The 24706-nt window shown below is 47.0% G+C and overlaps 1 protein-coding gene across 1 annotated transcript in view; it reads left to right on the forward strand.

The window, feature by feature from the left end:
- The window catches only part of LOC146183783 (Golgi-associated plant pathogenesis-related protein 1-like), a 315211-nt gene that overhangs the window by 265547 nt on the left and 24958 nt on the right, over positions 1 to 24706 (forward strand). Inside the window, exons 3-4 of the mRNA XM_084609201.1 lie at positions 13048 to 13197; positions 14801 to 14930. Coding sequence (XP_084465327.1) covers positions 13048 to 13197; positions 14801 to 14930 — 280 coding nt within the window. The remainder of the gene's footprint in view (positions 1 to 13047; positions 13198 to 14800; positions 14931 to 24706) is intronic.

Consider the following 24706-nt stretch of genomic DNA (forward strand, 5'->3'; position numbering starts at 1 on the left):
GAAAGCATTTGGGAATAGCATATATACTACCACATAATCTTCCTGATAGCATTTCTTAGTGGTTTGATTTGAGGGGTTTAACGTCCTAAGGCGACTCAGACTATGAGAGGCGCCGTAGTGAAGGACTCCGGAAATTTCGATCACCTGGGGTTCTTGATATGGGCGATGGCAGGGTCGTTCTATGCATTGCAGTTTTATAATTCTGTGAATAATAGACAAGTCCGTGATTCTACTCGCAATGTGTTAGTGCCTAGCGCGCGGCGCATAATACAAAAACAAAAACGCGATAGAAATCGAAATCGGGAAGCCCCTCCCACCGAGAGCGACTGCCACTTTGAAATTCTCGTGTGATGTCACAAGAGAACAGACGACGCTCCGCCGTCTCCAATATCCAGGCTACGATATCAAATGACATGTCTCTTTTGTAGTAAAAAGCTACACTTTGCGTGAGTCTGGGAGGCGAGTTATGCGCATGCGCGAAAACCAAGTGACGCCGCGTAAAGCACAGTTGAGTCGCCTCCTCGCCACAGCCCGTCGCCGCCGACGCCGGCGCGCGCGCTCCTCTCCGATGCGTGACTTTTAGCCGGAGCTGTGTTTACGATTGCTGCGTCGCGCGCTACTGCGCATGCGCGAAGAGGGTACAGTTGAATCCCGCTATAACGAAATTCACGGTGCACGAAAAAAAATTCGTTCTCGCGGAACTTCGTTATCGCAAAAATTTGACGTGAAACGCAGAAAGAATTGCCCAAGCAGCAGCAAAGGCGTTTAATGCCAAAAATCTGTAAGCTTGGTTTGCTTACGCTTCACGGCGAGCAACGCCGTCACGCGATTTTCGCACTCGGTCAGCAAACCCATTGCAACATCGTCGTCTCGGACAGCAACGAAATTCCTGATGACATCAAAAGCGTCCATCACCTGTACGGCGGTTGCCGCAGCCGGCGCTTCCTGTACGTCGTCGTCGTCTTCATCGGAAGAGTCCTTATCATTCCGGGCAGCTTTTATGATCTGCTCATCACTCACATCTTCGTGAACAACAACACAAGCGTCAGCGCCGATGTATTCGTCGAGCTCGAGATTAGGCGGCACGGTTCCTATTTCTCCCAGCGTTTTCCAGGCGGCCGCGATCCCCGGAGCCGGTGACGCCTCTTCGTCGTCGTCTGTAACGCCTGGTGTTAGGCCAGCAGAGTGTACGGGTCGACCTTCGGCAAATCCGGCGTGCCTGAAACAGTTCACAATTACTGAGCGCCCCAGTGTGCTCCAGGCAGCAGACATAATCTGCAGTGCCACGTACAAGTCCACCTTCGTGTCTCGGCCGGTTTCAGTGTTAAAAAGCAGCCGCTGAATTAACCTCCTGCGGTAAGCGCGCTTCAGGCTAAGAATCACGCCCTGATCGAGAGGCTGTAAGACAGACGTGCAATTGGGAGGGAAAAACCTCAGCTCCGTGTTAGTGAGCTTGACTTCGTCGGAGTGATGCGCTGAACAATTGTCCAAAAGCAAGCAAACTTTACGGCCCTGCCGCTTCATGTCGCGGTCGAATGCCATCATCCACTCGGTGAAAATAGCGCGGGTCATCCATGACTTGTTGTTCGCCTTGTACTGCACAGGTAGGCTACGAGTTCCCTTAAAACAGCGCGGCTTGGCACTTTTGCCTATGTCTAACGGCGGACGCTTGTCCGAGCCATCCATGTTTGTGCAAAGCAGCACTGTGATGCGTTTTTTGCTGTGTTTGCCGCCGTGACAGCGCTGCCCCTTGAAGTCGAGCGTCCTAGCCGGCAACATCTCGTAGAATAGCCCGGTCTCGTCGGCGTTGTAAATGTCTGCAGGCGCGAAGTTGCTTAAAATTCCGGCCATGTTACTCGCCTTCCAAGCAGCTGCTCCGTCCACGTCTGCTGACATTGACTCGCCGCACAACACTTTTCCAACGATGTTATGGCGGGCCTTGAAACGGTTTAGCCAGCCAATGCTGGCTTTAAAATCATCAATGCCAAGTAGGCATGCATAGTTCAAGGCTTTCTGCTGGACGATGCTTCCGGACAGGGGGACGTTGCTGGCTCGTGCTTCCACAAACCACGCATGCACTGCTTTGTCCAACTCTTCATGGAGGGGCCGCGTCACCTTTTTGTGCTTCGAGGATGTGCCTGAAGCAAGTGCCATTCTCACGCTGTCCTTATTGCCTAGAGCGAACTTGCAGGAATTCCGAAGTCTTCAGCAATTGCCGCTTTCTTCCTTCCGCTTTCTGCTTGGGCGATTATTTGAGCTTTTTGCTCAAGGGAAAGAGTTTTGCGTTTTTTCACTTGCGTTGCCATCGTGTCCTGCGGATGAAAACTCGTCGTTGTCGAAGAGAAAGGCAGCGAGTGAACAACGCGACCACGACACAAAGCCAAAATGGCGGAACTGCAATCACGTGATTTCATGCTTAATGTGGCTTTGGATTTGACTTGGACTTCTCGCCAATAAAACTAGTTTCGGTTTCGATTTTGAACGCGAAAATTTCGTTGAAGCGGAAACGCTCTGCAAAAATGGTTCGTTGTGCAGAGAAATTTAGGCCATTAATTCTTATAGGATACTCGCGGGGAATAAAAAATTATTCGCTGTCGCGGAAATTTCGTTGTGGCGGTATTCGTTGTGGCGGGATTCAACTGTAACACCATTTTACGACCGTTGAAGAAATCGGTTTGACTGGGCTGTTAAGGGGGAAATTCGTCAACACTTTCCTGTGCTACGAGAGCAGCCCAGCTCCACAATATGGCAGCATCCTTCACCCCTTTGTAAAATCGTGAGAACAGAAGGACGCGCTCGACATGGAAGCCAAGAAGGGTTTAGCTGCTGCTGAATGGCGCGAAAGACTGGAGAAATTAACTTCTTCTGATCTTTTCGCTACGTATATCCAGGCATAGCAGAGCTAAGCCATCATTTCTTTTTCTTTCGTGGGCGATGGACACAGTGGTCGCCTCTCATAGAGTTTTCTTTGGCATAGTTAAGACACGGTCACAGTCAGTGGGCTTCGCGGTTAGGTTCCTTAGCTTATCGACGCACTGATCATTCGCATTCACCGGCGACGACACAGCGTGGCCAATGGTAGCCTATCGCCGTAGTGGGGGGTTTTCGGCTCGGCGACGGCAAAAGAACTGATGAGCGGACGGTCGCCCGATCTGTTTTGGTCAGATGGCCGAGCGAGAACTTGACGCCCGATGACTTAACGGCTTGAACCGCTGCGTTTATCTGTAGCTCAACCATGTTAGAAAAAGGAAAACAAGCAGTTACACTTTATATGTTCCTCCTTCTCATCAGCAATGAACTTGGCCAGAAATGTCAGTCGGCGCCGAACTGCCGGCCCGTTTCGCGACGAGTAGGCCCATAGCACGAGTATACGCGAGATTAGGGTCTACAGTTTCGGCGATTACGGAACGCGCATTCACAAGTTTTACCGGCTGTATGTGGCCATCGAGTGTAATTCTGGCAGTATTAACCTCAAATCGACGACTGCTTACATCACAAAGCGCGGGCACATTGAGCGGGAAGCGTCGATGTGTGCCCGGTCTGGCGAGTGCAGCCGGCAGCTGTCGGTGCCGCTTACGGGTACCCGACGCAGGCAGGGGGCACATCATCCACGGCGCTTCTTGCAGCGCTGTTGTAGTTTGTAAACAAATAAAGGTTCAGCTGGCGTGAAAAGAAGTGGAGACATTTGGTATTGCTATCTCAGCTCGCATTTCATGCCGTGCGAACGAGCAGCATATGTCCAGTCATACACAAAGCAGTGTAAACACGTTGGGGAAGCAGTCGTAATCCTCGAATCGACGCCTTCCTACGAGAGTTTAGGGCGCACACAAAAAGGTGTGTGCTTACGTTGGAGCACTCACGAGTCATTTGCTGGACAACTACCAGAAAAAAAGCATGGTTAGGCTAGAGGGTCGGTTGCATACGCGCGCGCATTCGGCTTCGGGGGAGGCGAGACGGATACGGCGGCGGCTGGGAGGCTCTCGTTAGTTGCGGGAAGTGAAGCGCATTCGAATCGCGTTGATCATGGGACTAAAGCGGCGACGGCGTCGGCGCATGTTTTTTGCGCTGGCCGTGGCCTGGCTGAACCTAGTTTTGCAAAAAGGCTTCAGCCGAAAAAAATAAGTTTGACGAAATCGAATTGGTGAAAAAATCGCGCCGAACCATGCACCACCAGCGCAGTTTTTTCACCAATTCAAGCATTCACCAACTAGCCCAAGAAGCAGTGGTGTTTGACTAACATGCGCATATAACAGCAAATCAGGAGGTACCGCTTTGTTCAAGAGTTTTGCCTGCTCCTCTAATGCCGCAAGGTGTGCTCTCACATCAACGTATATGCTTGTTTGGGCTTTCCTCTTAGTTTTTGGGCCGAAAGAGCGACGGGCAATAGCTCAGAAATCAGCAACACAACGCTAACGCAAGCTTCCTTCTTTCGCGGCGCTTACGGCGGAAGAAAACGTTGGACGTGTACCTTTTTATATGCCGGAGCGCTTGTTGTTAAAACAAGCTAACTCTCATAAAGTAAGAATAATACGCTTCTGATTGTATGCTTAAATAGTAAAGCATTAGTCTATCGATTTCGGCCTTCTCGACAATCTTCAGACGAAAACCCAGAAGTACGAGAATCACTAAGGTTGCATATTACAGTGAAGACTTCTCAAAGAAAAAAGAACATACTCAAATAAAATCTTTTTGCTGAAGAAAGGAGCTCTCAGTGACCACCGTCCACGGTGTGCATGAAAGAGGGCAAGCGACGCCGTGAATAGCAGACGACATAGGGATGATGTATCGTTGTGACGTCAGCGGCCAATGATTGTCCGACCAGGAAGCTATTTGTTTCGAATTAATAAAAAAAAATTATTTTAACTATATATTTTACTGCACAGAATGAACTCAAAATTCAAGGAGTTATAATTTAACGTGTGTGATGGAGATGCGATAATCAGTTTATGCTCAAATATTAGCTGTCATGGACCATTCAATCCCCACTCAAGTGTGCGCTCCTACACTTATAATGAGTGCATCTGACTGTCATCACTGGAGGAAGAGGATGAGGAAAATATTAACAGAAAGGAATAGAAACTGGGATGATATTTACAATCAACGCAGTAGGTCAGTGTTTTGATTCAATTATGACAAAACTCGTGGAAGTAGCCTGATATGATTTGTGTAATTTATTTATTTACTGCCATTCGCTCTGAACTCACGGCACACTGATTCCTGTAGCGTTGCGCTCTCACAAAATGCGGCCGCTGATGTTTGTAACTTATCGTGCCTTCATGATTAGCTACAGAATGCACGTACCGCCGAGCCTCAATGGCGGTGCCAGACGTTAAATGTTACACATTACCAGCACACACAGCCGCCGGGAAGTCCAGTCTTATTTTGGACTTGGATAAGACTAGATTTGGATTTAAGCTTGGGCTTACGACCTTGCGTTCGGGCAAGTGGGCCTAGAGTCCGATTTTTAAAATGATACTGTCCCAACGCGTGTGCAAATGAGAAAAAGAAGCCCACTAGATGATGAGAAAAGGATGATTTATTCATACCCAACCGGAATGCCAGATGGCGCAGCAATGCTTCTTTGTGTAAAGTCAGTTTCTATAGTGATCGAAGGAGGCTTGGCGTTTCCTACAGTCGCTTCTGTACGAAGGAGGTTTCGACGACCTTTCAGTCACCGTTTTCGTCGATGGCTAATCTGAACGCATCCTCGCAAAACTCGTATAATGCGATTAACTTCCGTGTTATGTTATATGTCAAATGACGTCAATGCAGCAACTGCAAATTATCTTGGAGATCAACTGAAGGCCAGGGTCGAAAGTCAAGGATATGGAAAAGTCATATATTGACTACTATGTTAGACTTGGTGTGTATGACATGTTTGACTTTATTCTGGTTTCAAGGACACTTAGTCAGAGCCGTGCGAAACTTTGGGTTGTACACGGAATAGTACATGTTTCGCTCTAAAGATTGGCCATTATGAATTGCGAAATCCATTATGCACTGCGAAAGCATTGTTTGACACGGCTTCGCCTTGGGGGTTTAGGATTCAGAGACTGGGACAGGCACATGACTTGGCAGAGTGTTAAATGCCTTTAGTTGGTTTGGTTTGGAGTAAAGAAAAGGCACAGTATATGTCTCCCTTCTCAGTCCCTACACTTACATTACCGGCGTGCTATTGGGCTTAACTGTACGATTTTAGCCTTAAAATCACGGTGGTTCCCAGACTAGTCATACTCAGTTTACACTCTCCATTACATTTGAGGAAGGAAATTTAGGAGTATTTAGTTTTCGCGGAGGACGGCTACTGCGGACAACGAAGAAACAGATCACGAACACTAAAGGGACCGATATATTTCAACGTTTTCGGCGCGACTGCTAGAGCCGGTGACGTCGGTCACGTTATGCCGGCTTACGACAAGCGCGTCAAGAATCCGCTACCTCTTCACTTTGGAGCGCCTGGCGTGCACGGCACCGCAGCGCCCATGCGCATAAGCATTAAGACGCCCTCGAGCGCTACGTTTTCAGTGTGCATTTTCGAGCAGACGACATCGCTCCTAGGAGAAATTGTATTTGGTTTGGTTTGGTTTAGTGTGGGAAATTGCCTGTCGAGGCACTTACTGCCGTGATCAAGGCAATGGTGCGAGCCGACTGTTCAAATGGCAAAAAGCATTTACATCCGGTCGTAGAGACATCAAACCCAGCAACGGTCCGAGAGCCCATCGACGACGTCTACGGACGGAGCGACAGTGATTGCGTACGTTCATATGTTTGTTTTACTGAAAACTAATCGTCATTTAAGTGCCTGCATCTTTGCAGAAGAGGTAGAGGTTACACAGTCATAAGGATCACTTTCTCGGTCGGTGGCAGCTCCTGTAGAATTCCATATATTTCGCGAATTCCCAGGTTGTTGGAGACACGAAACCGCTGCCGCTCCGTGTCGCCAAATGGACGGCCTTAGAATCCGGCCTATACCGCGGCCACGAAGGCGCTTCCACAGTTTCGGGTATTCTTCCACTGAAAGTACTGCACATAAGAGAAAATCTCTGCACCTCCTCGAGCACTGCATTAAAACGGGCATTGCAAATAACGCACTGCAGAGAAGACCTGACAGCTGTGTCTGGGCCGCACAGCCGACGGATTGCATCCCAGGCATCTTTTTTTTTCTCTCTGCGTCTCTGCAGTCACTCCTTTCGGTATCATAGACGCAGGGATGCGCTCGAGTGCTTTCTAGCAGCCTTTCCGCATATTGTCTGAAACGAGCGCGCGGTCGCTGTCTGCACAGCAAGCCGCCATACTTCACACTGAGCGTGAGGAATGCTGCGATGCGTAGCCGGCGCGGTTGGCGAAAAATGGAAGAAATTCGGCAAAGTTGGGCCGCTCCGGCTCGCGCTCACTACGTCCGTACCGCTGTGTCGTTGGGGCATGGGCATCGGTTTTTCGCCAAAGGCGGCCGACGCGCGAGTGCGCGCACGCTACGGTGGTCTATATTGTGGCCTTAAGAAAATGCCCGACCGGGGTGACGCTGTGGTTACTGCGCTCGGCTACTGCACCCGCGGCGGCCGCTTTCTATGAAGGCGAAAAGCTAGGCGCCGGAGTGCTGTGCGATTTCAGCGCACGTTAAAAGGGTCAGGTCATGGCAGGTAACATTTGAGCATAAATGGATCATTGCATTTCACTCCACACGCGTTAAATTATTATTCCTCGAAATTTGGGCTCGAGCATTCAGTGGGAAAGGTACTTTTTTAATAACTTTTTATTATTTCAAAAGCAACTTTATTTTCTCGCATTCATTGGCCGATGACGTGAAAACGGCATATAAATCCCTATGTCATCTGCTATTCGCGCTGTCGGCCGCAATCTTGCATGCACGCCGTCGATGGTGGCCGCTTAGTTATTTTTTTTTTTTGTTCCGCAAAAAGATTTTATTTGCATATTCTCCCTCTCTCTTTTAGAAGCAAGCCGTCACTATACTATGCGACCTTGCTACCTTAATGACCCTCGGAGAACTGGACTTGTTTTGGGCTTTCGTCTGGAGATCTTCGAGGAGGCCGAAGTCGATGGGCTCATTCTGTGTTATTTTTTCATACAATCAGAAGCACATTATTAGTATGCTATAAGGGTTACCTTGTTTTAGCAACAATCGCTCCCGCATATAAAAAGCCACATGTCCAATGTTCCTTTCTGACGTGTGCGCCGCGAAAGGACGAGGGGTGACATTTGTGTTGCTGATTGCTGAGCTATTGCCCGTCGCTCTTTCCCTCGAAAAACAAGAGGAAAATACAAACAAGCATATGTTGATGCGAGAGCACGCTTTGCTACATTAGAGGAGCAGACAAAACTTTTGAGCGAAGCCGTACCTCTTGGGATGCCGTTATTTGCGCGTGTTAGTCAAACTTAATTATTTTCGGCTGAAGCCTTTCTGCAAAACTAGGTTTAGCCTGGCCACCACCAGCGAATGAAAGCATGCGCCGACGACGCCGACGCTTCAATTCCAGCGTCGCAAAACCCAAGATTCGAATGCGCTTCACTGCCCGCACCGAACAAGAGCCTCCCGCCGTCTCCCTCTGCATCCCCCCGAACCCCCCCTTCGAGGCGTGACTGCGACCAACCCCCGAGCCTAATGTTTCTTCTGGTGCTTGTCCAGCAAATGACTCGTAAGTGCTTCAAAATAAATATTCACCATTTCGTATTTAGTGCGTGAACCCTAAACTCCCGCAGGAATGCGCCGATTCGATGGTTACGACTGCGCCCCAGGCTTGCGTAGCTGTTGTATATAACTGGATGTATGCTGCTCGTTCGCATGGTGTATAATGAAAGCTCAGCTAGCAATACCAAAAGTAGTATCTTCTTTTCACACCAGTTGCACCTTTATTTGTTTGTAAATACAACAGCGCTGCAAGACGCGCCGATGATGATACGTCCCCTGCCTGCGCCGGGTCTATAGTGGCACCGACGGCTTCCGGCTGCCCACAGTATTGCTCGCCAGACAGGGTCACATCGACGCTTCCCGCTGAACGTGCACGAGCTTTGCGATGTAAGCAATCGTCGGTTTGAGGTGGCTTTTGCCAGAACTACACTCGATGACCACATATGCAACCGCTAAAGCTTGTGAATTAGCGCTCCGCAATCGCCGATGATTGCAGACCCGAATCCCGTGTACTCGCACTAGTCTAATAGTCATGGAATGGGCCGGCAATTCGGCGCTGACCGACATTTCTGGCCAAGGTCATTGCTGGTGAGAAATGAAAACATGTAAAGTGTAGCTGCTTGTTTTCTTTTTCTAATACGGTTAAGTTACAGACAAGCGGAGCTGTTCAGGTCGTTAATTCATCGGGCGTCAAGCTCTCGCTCGGCCTTCGATTAGATCAAAACAGATCGGGCGAGCGTCCGCTGATCAGTTCCGTCGGCATCGTGGAGCCGAAAACCTCACACTACGCCGACAGGCAACCGTTGGTCGTTCTGGCATCTTCGCCGGTGTAATGCGACAGATCAGTGCGTCGATAAGCTAAGAAACCTAACCGCGAAGCCCACTGACTCTGACCGTGCCTTAACTATGCCGAAGAAGCATACCTTACTCTATATCGCTTTTGTGCACTAACATCTTCATCAAGCACGTCTCCATGAGGGACGACCCCTGTGTCAATCGCCCACGAAAGAGAAAGAGACGTGTCCTTTGATACTGCAGCCTGCATTGCAGACAAGGCTTCGCCGTCTATTCTCTTATGACGTCACACGAGCAATTCAAACCGGCGGTCGCTCTAGCTGGAAGGAGTTTCTCGATTCCCATTTCTGTTGTGTTTTTCTCTAATATACGCCGCCGGGCTAAACACTAAAACTTTGCGAGTAGAATCACAGACATATATTATTCAAAGAAGTATAAAACGGCAATGCATCCAACGACCCTGCCATTGCCCCTACCAGGAACCTTAGGTGGTGGAAATTTCCACTACGGCGTCTCTTACAGCCTGAGTCGCTTTGGGACGTTAAACCCCGCAAACCAAACCACTAATAAATGTTATCAGGAAGAGTATGCGTGGTAGTACACGCTATTCCCAAATGCTTTCTTGTGAATGTTTCAGCTAACAGTATTCAAGGCTCTTCATGACTCATGAGGCACCCCACCGGGGTGGTGCAGTGGTAGGGCGCTCGACTACTGTGCCCAGGGATGCGGGATCGCATCAGGGCCTCGGCGGCCGCTTTTCAGTGCAGGCTAAGAGCTAGGCGTCGATGTGCTGTGCGATGTCAATGCACATTAAAGAACCCCAGGTGATCTAAATTTCCGAAGCCCTCCATTACGGCGTCTCTCACAGGCTTAGTCGCTTTGGGACATTAAACCTAACAAACCAATCAAACCAACCTTCACGAGGCATCCGACATGTGCTTCAGAAAAATAGCTTCGCACAGGAGATGGAATGCGACGCGATGACTGCTTACCAATTTTTCTTAAGCAAAATCATTTGCACTGATCAATGCTAATTCCAAACCTGTTTTCCACAGAATGGAGGGTTTTTCTATGTTGCATTCAAGCACTGCTGAGCAATAGGCGGCTTTATTATTGCGCTGTTCAAGCGTCGCGAATGCATCTAGAATAATTTAATATCCCTGGAACTCCCAAAGCAGACGCAATCAGCGGGTAACAAGGATGACAGTACATCGCGTGTTCTATTCACGGCAACCGTCGCATTGATAGCTGTCGTATACAAAGAGCGGGTGATATTATTGCCAAACGAAGACTGAAAACTGCTTTACGCGACGTTGTATATAAAAGCCTCGAAGCGTTACGCGGCCGCTACGTAAACAGTGTTTTTTTCGAGTTATTGGGTATGCGTCCCTAAGTGGATGTCCCAACGCAAGGAGCTGGCTATAGCTCTCACGAATCGTATCGGTTTGCTTGCAATATAAGAGCAGTGCAAATGACGTCCCCTGATATTCCCGTAGCGCGCCGTCATGATACTCTAGCAAAGGCATATTGAGTACATTGAAAACGTAGAAAATCTCTTCGCAAGCTACCCGTTTCCTCCTGAACGCTGAATGACGACGACCACGTCACCACACTAACTAGCGGTCAAATGCCCTTTCCGTCCGATAAAATCACTCACAAAGACTTGCAAATGATGTTGTCTAGGGCTGGCTCGACTCCACTCTTCCAAAAATAATTCTGGCTAGATTATGGGACCACAGAAAAAGCTAAAAGCACGATAGAGGGCAACGCATCTTCCCATTTTATAGCCTTAAATTTTTCAAGCTACTGATAATCAAATTAATGGGATGTTCATGCGCTGTATACAATGGTTGTGGCAAGGGTGTATTAGTGTCATGCTCCCTTCATTTTGTCTTGTATCCGGGCCTTCTCCCCTTGGGGGCTTTGTCAATTTCACATAGGGTTACCTTGCCTTTTCCGCTTCTCCCACTTTTCTGAGCTTCTTGGCATGCTCGGTGGTTGTGGTCGAGGCTACGGGAGCTTCGCCTGGGTGATATTATACTTTTAGGGCTTATAGTTTTTGTTTTTTGCTTCGTGCTATTCAGGCCTTATCAATATAAGCTGTGGATGAAACACTATGCATGCTGATAAATACGCTCGTGTTTTTCGAGTTGCTCTCGAATTGCTATGTTTGGGTAGTGTTTGTTTTGTTTTTGTTTTCTTTTTTGAGCTGGTAGCTGCAGAGGATATAAAAAAAACTGCCTGTAACCTTCTCGATAAAAAGTTGGAAGTCTGCGCTTTGCGTTTGCGTGTCTCCGTTGTCCTGTCTTTTTCGGGCAGTATTGAAGAAGATCCTATGTGAAGGCGTCTCCCTCATGAGCGGTGTTAAGCGTAGGAATCTATCGTGGCAAAAGAAGGCTCCGCAGAGCGATTTGTGGGCCTGCGGGTAGTGGTCGGCAGGTGATAGCTTCTACTGGGTGATGACAGGCGCAGAGTCGAGTACGCGTATTTGCACTGTTAGCACGAAGAAAACATTGTGGTGGTGATTACTGGACACTGTGGGCCCATAGTGTGTTGTACTTACTGGCCCGTACCTGCACACGTCGTTGCTACCCCCCATATGGCGTTGGCGAACCAGCAGCCAAAGCTATCTGCGGTCGCACGTAATTCGTCATTCAGCGGGTATGCCCAGCTGCACATATATATATATATATATATATATTATATATATATATATATATATATATATGTATATATATATATATATATATATATATATATATATATATATATATATATATATATATATATATATATATATATATATATATATATATATATATATATATATATATATGTATGAGCGGGCGCCTAACGTTGATGTTAAGGTGTAAGGTTGGGTGCATGCTAAAACATACATATAATTCTTAAGCAGTATCCGGCCTTCATCGGAAGTTGTCAGGCGTTAAGGCGCTCTTCCTGGCACATTGGGATTTCTCTTCAATATAGTTGTTGTGTGCTGACCATGGCACCGACATTACTACATAGTTGCAGTGATAGAAAGCTTGTTAATGCGTCAAGTTGGCGAATAGGTGACGATATTCCAAATGCATCATTTCTAGCTCGCTTGGAGGCACAGACACTGCATAAAACAAAGTAGTACGTTAGATAGGCATCCTAGCTGTCCTGCTTTGTATGTGTCCATGCCTGCAATTTTACTAGAAACTAGAAATTTATGATAAAGCAGCACCATAGTGGCGTTTATGCATTTGCGCTCCTTGACTTCATAACTGACATCTCCAGTATTGCTGGAACAACGACGGACCGTTCCTTCGCGGCCTTCACGCCCGCGTCAGTGTTTTTGTGCCTGCGTGTGTACCGTCGCGCCGAGTCTAACCTGTAAAAGTCTCGGTTTTTGCCTAGAAAATAAAAAGTGCTGAAATTCCAGTGGTGAAACCCCAGTCTACTGTTCAGGGTCCGTTGGTGAGAGTTCTCTGGTGCGCCCCCAATGGAAAGTCCTTCCAGCGGTCTGCGTCGCGAAGTTTCTAGTTGGTAGGCGCTGTCACCCGTGTCACCCGTACGTTGCCGAACGAGCGTGACAGTAATAAGTGCGTGTTTTGACGCAGGTTCTGTTGGGCCGGTCGCTCAAGGTGCGGCGCACCGAGGGTGAAGGAGTGGCCGAGTTCAGCAACAGCGAATTCGTGCAGGAATGTCTTCGCACCCACAACGAGCTCCGGCTCAGGCACGAGGTGCCCCCGCTGCGCCTATGCGCCAAGGTACGCTTGCAAATCAGGGTTTTATTTATATTTTCAAAGAGAATTGTTGAGAAAGTTAGCGTGTATCGGCTCTAACGGTTCCTGTTTCGTGCTCTGGCTTTCCGTTAAACTGTTGTGAATACTGTATGCGAATATGAGCTGTTGTGAACATTTTCCCACTGTTCCTCCTCTTTGGCCGTACAAATGAGCCTGCGGGCTTGATCCGCACGGAGACCAGTTTGATGCTCGAGCTGTTTTATCTCCTCTCTGCCCCATTCTGCACACTAATTAGCGAAAATGAATTTCGAGCATTTTATATTTCTCAGCAGCGCGGGCAATGAGGTTGCCGTAGAGGTGGAGTGCGCAATAATTTCCACAGCTTGGGTATCTTTAAGGCGCGCTGACATCGCCCCAAGCGCGGAATTTATGTAATTCGCCTCTATCGATATACGGCCACCGTGGTAGGGATCCAAACCCGCGACCTTGTCGCAGCGGGCGGTGCTGACGGAAATAAAGTGATTATCGTTGTTATTATTAGTGTTCCTGTTGCAGCCGTCTTTTGTTGTCTATATATGTGCGTCACGCGCACGGCTATCATACACGAAGCGCAGACTTCTAAAGAAACATTGCATAGTTTTGGGTCAGTGGCTTTTTGCTCTCTTCTTATGTATCTCATAACAAAGTACCTCATTTTTATTCTATTTGTTTTCTGGATGGTTTTAGAAGTGAGTGACATTAAAGGCATAACATATCTCATGCTGTCGTTGTGCCTTCTATAACATCATTTCTGCACTACTGGACGGGACAGGCAGATATGCTAAACGTTGAGCGGCCGCGGAGTGTTTGCACTTGGTGCTATCACTCACGGCTGCTCCACTTATATAGTATTCCAAGTCAGCAGCATCAATTTCCGCGAGGCAACGGGGCGGGCTAACTGCAACGCAGACCGAAGGTCACCATCAATATACGCTTTGTGAACGCCTTAGAACCGCCCGATTTGCGCGACGCACCATGGCATTGTTGCAGACGAATTACCTTTTGTGACTAGTGGCCTCGTGACAGTCTGATTCCGCCTGTGCTACACATGCCGAAATTATTCACGCAATTAAGGAGTACCGGCCTTTGATATGACAAAAAATAACTCGCGAGTCCGAGCAATAATTCGCTTACTCGGGTTACCGTTCGATTAAGTACAATCGAACACGTGTCTCTGTTCGCGACCCATTTAATGAAATAAAGAGCACCACAGGAAGGTGGCAGCAAGGGACGAAACACAGCCAGGAGCAGCGACATATAAATTTGTCGTGCTCAGCAAAGTTTATCACAATGTCTAAGGGCCAATCATATGCTTGCTTTAAACCCCAAAGCACGTATATTTTGTGCTGAGGGTCATTCGAATTAACATCAACATTAACATTCACTTTTCGTCGAAATTTTTTTACGGAAGCGTGAATAAAACTAAATCTTGAGATGCACACGCTGCCAAGCATCTCGCTGTTACATGGTTGACGTACTATGAGCAAGGAAACGAAGGCAGCTAAAATGGCTAAAGGGGGAATCGTGTCAGCGCCACATCGCCAGAGGCTCTTTCTAGTGCAGCTCTAACCGGTATGTCTGTGCGCAGCTCTGCGACCTGGCGCAATACTGGGCCAACCACCTGGCACACACGGACGACTTCTACTACCGGAAGTTCAGGGATGTCGGAGAGAACCTCTTCTGCCGCTGGTCGTACGTGCCGGACTTCGATGTCACAGGTGACCCACAAATGCTGTATCCGCGAACGCATCACCTGCACTCGGCAGACTTGTCATGCAAGCACGTAGAGTCTGTTGCCCTGCACGGAGACGTCGTTTTGACGTCTTACGTAATGCACGAATTCTGATATTAACGACCACACAAACCTTACGAATTTCTTTTATTTGCATAGTTAAGCATCCTTGTAGCACTTGTGCCTCACATTACAACTCAAACTCATGGTGAACTATTTTGAAGCCCGACTTAACTATAAAGAACGTAACAGCTTGTTGAATTGGATGCGTTTGTGTTTTGTTAGCGTCTATGACAGATAGGCAAATGGAATCAGTTAATTATGTACATTTTCTCACTAGCCGAGAGCAACTAGTTTAAGCCACTAATTGTGTTCATCTGAAATGCCCCCGCTTGTTGCAAGCGTGCCTCATTTTACATTACTCGCTCTCCTTCCTCTTCAAAGCTAGACTGAAGAGCCGCCTGAACACATACCGTCTTATATTTCTACCTCGTCGATGGCTTCGTAATGTGCATTCTCATTCGTAAGTTTTCCAATGCGTGGCACACATGATAGAGTGATCGACATATTTGCTCGACCGTAATAAGTGGCAAATTTCTATCAACATACGCTATAAAGGCATCATTAGTGTCTCCCCGCTGCTGGCATTCTTTCTCTCCTCCTAATTACCCTCGGCTTGTGACTAAATACCTAGCAACCTTCCCTGCTTTGGTTTACACATCTGCAGCAGACGCTAACTGCCACTTAAAATTAATGTATTCCTCCTCAAAGCCTTCGTGTTCATTTAATTCTTGCTCGAAAGATTCTAGAACACGCATGCGTGATTAGAGACCAGCATCAGTTTTCCGTATCCCTTGAATGAATCGAGAAACGCGCACTTAGGTTTACTTGCTCTGAATGCAGCCGCGGCACTAAGATCTGGGAAGCGAAGTATCAAGCTCAGCTTTAAATTTTAAGAAAGCAATATTACCATATCCTCCCAAGCGCGCCGTCATAAGGCTACAGAGGGAAGCTATGCAGCTTTCACAGAAATTGAGGAGCTGAATTCGCATTCGTCTTGGCCCAGATATTGAATCTCAGACCATCTTTTACAGCGGACTCGTGAAAAGGCGCTCTCAAGCCCACGATGCTGACGGAAACGACACGGACCCTGGAGTACCAGCCCCACTGCCTAACTGAAGATGCAATCTCTGTTGTTTTTTATGAAATCGTATTTCGGAAATCACTATAGCTACGTTTGTGCGGTGGGTTTTAAAGCAAGGCGGACGCCATATACATAGGTGATAGAGTTTGGTGATTAGAAGAATAATGAACTAGAATTAACTAATCAACTTTTGATTTCTGAATTTCGGGTTTATTATGTTGCAAAACTCATGACCGTTAACATCGACGGTTCAGCTCGTTTTTGTTTTTTTTTTTAATTTTGTGGTTTGGCAGTGTGTTTGGAAATATAGATTGCTAAAAAAGCGCATTTTAAAGCTCGTTGGTTGGCTTTCCCGCATTGCATAACTATATAATGACGTCATTACGCTTGACAAGGCGGCAAAAATAATGCTACTTTTTCGACATTATCAAATACATAAACGGCGTTTCTATTTGTTACATATAAATTGTAATAGGCGTCATTTTATGAATCTGCAATGCCAGAACGACAACTTAACGAGCCCTCTAACGTGTATATTTGACATTCGGACACGGTAGGTTAAGGAAATTCAAAACAGGGCTCACCTTTGATCTTCAGAAAATTAAATCAGTTTCTTTTTTATTGTTTATTTTTTTATTTTATTTTTTTTTTTTTTGTAAAGGCGCAGCACCTTCTGAGGAGAGGGTAAAAATTCGTCTGCTACTGTTTCAGAACAAACGCACTTGGAGACGCAGCCAATGCAGCCACGATATAGTGCTCTAGAAGATTGGGCAGTGTGTCGACCGCGCCGCGAAATGCATGGGGGTGAGGAGCCGCTTTTGCGATGACGGAGGCGCCGCAGCGCAGAGGGTGCCACCAGCAACTGGTGTGTTAGCCGTCTGGGCGCCCTCGTATGTGCGCTGTGCGGCGGGGCGGATACCGCGCGGACTGTACGTTCTTGTTTGCTTGTGCGTCGTCTCGAGCTGTTCGCGACAAGATTTTACTAATATGCCGGTTAACGGTGCTCAGTACTGTTAGCAATCACCTAATTTATTTTCCATTTTGGCCGTCGGCAACACCTCGGGGAAGTAACATGACAGGAGTTGGCTCCGAAGAAAACAGCTTGGAGAGGGCCGGCGTACGACTCGCACAGCACGCTTCACTCGCCGTACAGCTTGCTTTAGCATTCCTAAAGCACCTAATTCACGTCAAGAAATGTAGTCGTTTTGAAAAGAGGGCAGTGTGAAAGCAGGATATATGAAGAAGTGAAACATACAACACGTGCGTTCGAGCACTGACTAAAACTGGTCGCAGTAGCCCCATTATCAAAACAGTCCAAAATGGTATATTTCGTTGTTTCCCACGCCAACTATGCCGACTACAGTACGTCACTGAAGCCACAAGAGAGAGAGAGAGAGAGAGAAAACTTTTAATGAGCATATAATCAGTAAATATTCGCAGGAGCTGGGTGGTCGGTGCCCCTAGTCCAGGGCTCCGCTGGCAGCAGCTGACTTGCGGACTAGCTGGATAATCCAGGCTTGCTGGTCCAGGTTGTCGCTGGTCAGGGCCGCCTCCGACTGCTCGTGTGTCGGGCATGGCACTATTAACGTTGGGTCAGGTTTGTCCTGGCATTCCCAAGAGATGTGAAAGAGTGTGGGGCTTGCACCGCACCAAGGACAGTAACTCGTGTATTTTGTTTGGCTTATCTTATTTAAAATTTGAAGATTAGGGAATGTGTTTGTTTGTATTTTTCTCCAGTCTATAGCGTCCGAGGAAGGAAGGTGTTTGTGTGGTGGTGAGAAAGTTCTTCTTTCTAACCGTAGGTGTTCCAGCCTATCGCCGTAGGGTCCTAGGAGAGGGGTGAGGTAGGGATGGGGATCCGCCCGGTTTGTGAGAGCTCGGGCTAGGTCATTCGCTACCTCATTTCCTTCTAGGCCTTCGTGTCCAGGTGTCCATGTAATTGTGTGCGTCTGGGAGATGGAACGTAATATTGCACACGCTCTTTTGTGAGGTTTTCCGGCCAGGTAGTCCCTGCAGGCAGGCAGAGAAGTCGGCATTCAGTTGGAATGAATTAAATGTGGACTACCCCGCATGGAGGTAGAGATGACCTAATGCTTCAAGAAAATGTTTCCATTCTAGGGTGCGCAAGCCACCGGTAATATGCAAGTCATTGCCTCCAGAAGATAGCTCGTCCTGTTTTATGTACATACAAAATAAAAAAAAATTAATAGCTTTGAAAAAGAAATAACGACGGAAAATAGAGGTACGCTTATTCGCTTCTGCTAGATCATCCTTCTGCGAAAGAGAGGTTGTGAAGCCGGCACGGTTTCTCACCACGAACAAAAATAGCGCTATAGGTTCGAAGCTAGGTCACAATTTACTCAAACATTTGGCTCGGATGCACGGTCTTTTTCGATTGCTTTGCACTTCAGATTGTGCAAACTTCCTGTAAAATGTGAAGGTTCAAAAAGTTTACCTACTTAATTGGAGCACCAAAAAAGCTCCCACTTGAAGCAATGAGATTTAATGTGTTTTTGCGGCTTCACGCTTTGCGAAGTAAGCGAATCACGACAAGAGTTCCCAAAGGGAAAATAATTAAAATGCCTTGGAAGTATTTTGCGTGTAATATCAACCTTGTTAACAATTATAGTCTGGTTAGTATTGCAAAGAGCACCCGCGGCAAGTAGCCCGATTATATATAGTCCGGTAAGCAGTAGTTGCAAGCATATCCAGTCGATTACTCATATTTCATACCACACACTCAAAGAATAAACACGCATTATGTCCGCATTTGATTTCGGCATTATATTAATTGCTTGCGTATTAGGTGCTCGTCATCTTTTTCGCATTTTTCCGCTTTCTCTCGGTGCGCACCAAGAACTGCATCATACCTGCCAATTCGACGCGCAATTATCAGTGCTTTTATTTTTTTGTTTGTTTGCTCTTTACCATTTGATGCCAGTAAAGCGTCCGCACTCAAGTGCCCACTATGAACGTATTACGTATGTGGCAGGTTTAATTTTTCACATTTTATTTGAAGTAATGCCGTAACTGTACTTGACTTTTTTTTTTCGTCTAAACAGCAAGTTCACCCTTTGGTTAGTGGCACGCAAACAAATGTCCGTGATATACGTATATGTTAATCACGAACAAAGAATAAATGCTTGAGTTGCGTATACCTTGTTTATTATTTTTGTTTTTGCCGGTAAATACCACAGTGCTTTAAATAGTACGGTAGTGAATAAATGTGTTTTGCTCGCACACTGTATTTATAATTTATATAAGCGGTGATTAGGGCACATAAAGAACGCCGATTAAAGAGATATATTACAGATTACTGGCGATTTGAGATAAACTTTGTTATGTATTAATAAGCGCAAGCTGCAAAATGTAAGCAGGTGTTCGTAAATAAGGTTTGTAAAAAATAGGTGCTCCTAAAGAGGCCTTACGAAGCACAAACTTTGATTCGCATATGTACACTGTTTTTCTCCGCGTGTTAATAGCGCTCCTGGGCAGTAGCCTTTATTCCCTTACGGGCAAAAAGAATGCAAAACACCACGCTTCGTTGCAAACATTAAGTACAAATTGCTCATCTGGACGATTTGTAACTGTCCGCAGGAAGAAATGAGAGTTTCAGATAGCGATTCAAACATCGCGCGCTGCTCCGAAGGACAACCCAAGCGTGCACGATGTCTCCAGATAGATGTAAAAGAATGGCAGGGATCAGTTTAAGCACCTGGAATAAGTCGCCTCTTTATTAATTGTCACACTAATTGCGTAGCGTCTGAAAATCGCTCCAAAGAGAACCGCACCCCTCCGCTATCCCGCGGCCGCTACGCGCCGAGCGGCGAACGTGGCACCCCTGTTGCACGTCGCGCCCTCTCGCGGGAGTCGGTTCTTGTCATCGCAAAAGCGGCCCGCTCTCCGGCGCCGGTCGTCACACTGCCCAATATTCTAGAGCACTATAGCCACGATCCGGTTCCGCGCGAACTGCGCCTGCAAGCGAAGGGGCGACGTGTGGGCTTGAACGCTGCCGCCATCTGTCGCATGCGCCTGTCACGAACAGGAACTCCGCATGCGCCACTGTGGCCGGCGGTTCTTTTTAAACCAGTGGGAGGGCGCAGATGTGCTGAGAGACCATGTGAACAATGAGGTTTTCGCAATAGAGAATTGGCTGTTAAAATAAAAAGTTTATTAGTTATTTTCATTAATAAATCAACTAATCATAAAGATCTATCCCGCGCACGGTGTCCACGTTGCTACAAAATCCAACCATCGGAGACCGCACCGGTGTATCTATCTCTAAGCGATTAAAGAAATCGCGCGGTATTAGAAATTATAGAGGGCACTCTGGACCACTAAAGTGCGATGAGGCGAAAACCATTATAGCGCGGTGGATCGTAGCCCTCCACTACGGCACCTCTATCTCCCTCTCTTCTTTCACTCCCGCCTTCCTCCCTTCCTTTACTGCGTGGTACACGTGTCCGCGGAGAGTTGTGACAGATACTGCGCCTTTTCTATCGTGAAAATCAATTTCAAACGCCGCTGATAACTGCTGTACTAACGCTTCCTAGACACCGGGGTCTGCTTCTGTTTGCTGTGTGGTGCGACATTCGAGGAAGCGCCAAATGAAAGAGGCCGCACGGACGCCTGGATCGGACGCCCGGCGGGGTCAGCTTCGTATATGCATGAATTTCTTGGTGACGTCATGACCTGTCGTGACGGTACATCGCGCGCCCCTTGTCGAACACAACCAGCATTACATTGAAGCCATCAAAGTTCACCGGCGTTCTATAATTTATTTACAGGAAAGGAAAGGCGTAGTATCTGTCACTCGCAGTATCCCGCTATCATCCTCACGGTAGACAAGGGGAATTATGAAGAGAGTTTCACGATCCGGGGCGTGGCGCAGTTGGTAAAACGCTGGGAATCCAAGGGATGGAGGTTCGATTCTCGGTGTAGACAAGATTTAATAATTTATATTTAACTATCGCTCTCGAAAGCGTGACATCTCTGCTGACAACCTTATCTCGACAACGATGAGTATTAAAGGCTTTCGCCTTAAAAGTTCCACTTCCGTCCGGTATTTTGAATGCAATACACCTCCGCATTAAGTCTAATAATGTGATATTATCTTTGGACGGCTCGGTGCGATCCGACCAAAGCTAAAATTGCGAGAAGCTAAAATTGTCCCTCTAGCTCAAATCAGTCGCTTCTGCTACTTATTTTTCAGCCAACAATTACCGGCGCGAGTCTTACCAGTTCCCCTTTGGTTGTATTAGGCGAACTTGTATCCTGCCGTATTATAAATGATTTCCACCAACGGTTATTTCACGTGATCGCCCTCCGAGGAGGATTTCTCCTGCTGAATGCCCCTACGAGATGTGCTTTAGTCATGTACGTTCGTTGTAGTCGCTCCTGCCGACTGAGCTACCCAGGACTACTAGGATGTACTAGGGCGAGAGGGCGAGCCGGTAGCAGGTAGATAGTCGAGGCACCAAAAATTAAAGAACAGGGTTAGTCCAATAGACCTCTCTCTGTTTGTAAACAATATGATGTCATGGAAGTGCTTGGGCGATGTCCCTCCTCCCCCTTCCCCCCCTCCGTCCCGAAAAAAACGCTAACGTTGTGGCCAAACGCTTCTCCCAGCTTTGTGGAGCGTCGTGGAGATATCCGACGATGCGCGGTGTTGATCTCAAATTATGTAGTTGTTATGTTTAGATCAAGCACAAGTACGCGGCACTCCCCATTAAGCTACATATTAGCAATTGGTACTTATTCCAAGAGTTCGGAAAGCATGCCCTTCAATTATATATATATATATTTTTTTTTTGTTCCCAGACAAACGTGGCTCCGGCCTTAAAATCTGACCAAACGTTTGAAATTTAAAAACTGTATATACATATGTATGCATAATTGGGGTTGTGCGCATCTCGACTGATCTCGAGAGGAGAAGCGGAAATGTAGGCCTAAAGAGTAATATGGAAAAGATTATAGGTAATGCTGAGCAGACTGGGAAAGGAACAGCAGCTTAATAGGTAGCGAAGCACTGGAACTGTTAGGCGAATACGTCTACTTAGGACAAGTTGTAACAGCTGTTTCGGACCACGAAAGGGAAATAATTCGAAGAATAGCATTGGGATGAAGCGCCTTTTGAACGTGCTCACACATTATCACTAGCAGCTTACCCGTATCGTTCAAGAGGAAAGTAAATAATCTTACCAGTATTCACCTATGGGGCTGAAACGTGGAGGCTAACGAAAAGGGTTCTACCTTAGTTCAGGACAACGCTGATAGGATGGAACGGAAAACGGTAGGTGTAACGTTAAGAGATCGGAAGCGTGCAGAGTGGTGGTGCAGAGAAATAACTCAAGTTACTGACATTCTAGTGGAAATCAAGAAGAAGAATTGGGCATGGGCAGGACATGTAGTGCGAAGAGAGGATAAGCGTTGGTCGCTTAGAGTAACAAACTGGATTCCAAGGGAAGGAAAGCGTAGCAGGGGGCGGCAGAAAGTTAGGTGGGCGGATGAGATTAAGAAGTTCGCAGGGATAAAGTGGATGCAGGTAGCACAGGATGGAGTTAATCGGAGGAAAATAGGAGAGACCTTCACCCTTCAGTGGTTATAGTTCGTCTAATGATGATAATGATGATGATCTCGGTAGATATCAAGAATTTTTTTTTTAAATAGCCTTCCCGAAAGCGACTCCTTAGGGGCAGAGGAGTGTGTATGGTCCCTCGGGAGCGAAAACAGCAGCTAGCGTACGCACGAGCTCCATGATTGGTTGAGGGATTTCTGTATCTGGTAGATACATTTTTAGTTCGTTTGGCTTAAATTACGTTCGACCTGACAAACACAAAAGGCTACTGCTGAGAGTAATTTCTGAACCTGGAGTTTACAGCAAGCGAACGTGCTAGGGAAAAAATGCTTCTACCTAGTTGCGTCATTCAGTTACCTAAAACGTGTGTAGATAAGGTATATAAAAGCGGGCACATTCTCTGGTAGCAATAACACCTGAGTGAGTCGCGAGGCAGCCCTTCAGTAAAGTCAGTTTTGAGAAAACGCCCCCCGCATAAATAACCCAGTGTGGCTGCAATGCCGAACAACGAAAGCGATGCACGCTGGTGGAACCATGCAATGTTATGAAAAATAGAGACATGATAATGCGTACATCGAATCATGTTCATGCAGAGAACGTTAAAGAGTGAATTTAAAGGATGCCAGTCAAATCCCTTTTCGATTAGGGTACGACAGCGGTTGAAGGCGATACATTTTACGGCTCCTTGGAATGCTCCTGTACTTCATCAGCTGTCATGCTCCAGCCATGTCTTTAGCAACCGCCTAGTTGACAGAAATTGGCTTCTTCAACAGAGTATGCCGCACTAACTACCGAACAAGAAATGCCAGTGATCGCATGTAATTATTTCTTCTATTTCTACCTATAAATTTTAAAGAAACATTGAGGACGACATCATCCAATTTTTTTTTTTTCGTAGTAAAAATTGATTTTTTGTACGTTTATGGGATGTAGTGTCGAGAAAATAGTGCATAAAAACGACAGTTTTTCTTTAAGCACGACGCTGATTGCAATGTTTCATTTGGTATGAGGGGTTGAACGTCCCATATTGACTCAGGCTAATAGTCACGACGTGTCGTGGGCTGCGAGAACTCCGGCCACCCGGGGATGTTTAACGCGCACTGCCATCGCATGGTACACCGGCGCCTTGCTTTTCGGCTTCAGCGGTTGGGATAGGACCCGCGCCCTGATCAACCTCCGAGGCAGGGGCTCTGTGATTACTGGCTCAAAGTGAATGGCGGCATGAGCTCGCCTCAGAGATCCGTAACATAAATTCGAGTAAAGGCAGGCGTGGTTATGCGAACAGCGGCTGGCCGCGGTACCTGTGCTTATTTTCTGCCTTATAATAAAGAGCATCGTGTCTTGCGGGTGCAGCCGCTGTCATTAAACGCCGTAATTTTTTGATGAAAACCAACGTCCATTTATGTTGCAGTGACCATTTTAGGCTGCTGTCATGTGGCTCAGTAGTGCCTTTGTCTTCTTTCGTGCCACAAAGCGGATCTCATTATTTTCCTTTTACAGCAGGGCCCACATGATAAGAAGCGGTGGCGTATTTTTTTTTTTTTTTTTTTTTTTTTTTTCGTGTGGCGATCCGCGTTCCGCGTACACAGTTCAACTTTGTGCTGCGCCACGTGTGTTGATAATACTAGTGTAAGAGAAAGCCCGGTGACATCACTACACGGCCGGAATACTCGTTGCTGCTGCCTCCGCCACCACTGAGGAAAAGAATAAGAACCGGCTGCTGTTCGGTCGTCGTCATTATATATCAACCGTATACTTATAAGCAGTGGTCCACACACCCCTCTTGTAGCTCTCACTCTCTCGATGCCATGGCGTGGCCTAACGATATCTCTCATGTTTTTTGTAAATACTGAGTGTGAAAAGCGGATTTTAGCCAATCTGTTGCATTTTTGCACCCCGAAGGCGCTCTGTTAACAGGCGCATGCATGTACACTGTAAAAATTGTTTTTTGAAAAATACACATATTTTCTGGCAGCTGTGTTCCCAGAAATTTTCTGTTCTGCTATGTTTTCGGTTTTTAATCTTTCTGGAATTTTAGAGT

This window comes from Amblyomma maculatum, chromosome 7 (genome assembly GCF_055883805.1).
Source record: "Amblyomma maculatum isolate TAMU_Amacu chromosome 7, ASM5588380v1, whole genome shotgun sequence".
Taxonomy (NCBI): domain Eukaryota; kingdom Metazoa; phylum Arthropoda; class Arachnida; order Ixodida; family Ixodidae; genus Amblyomma; species Amblyomma maculatum.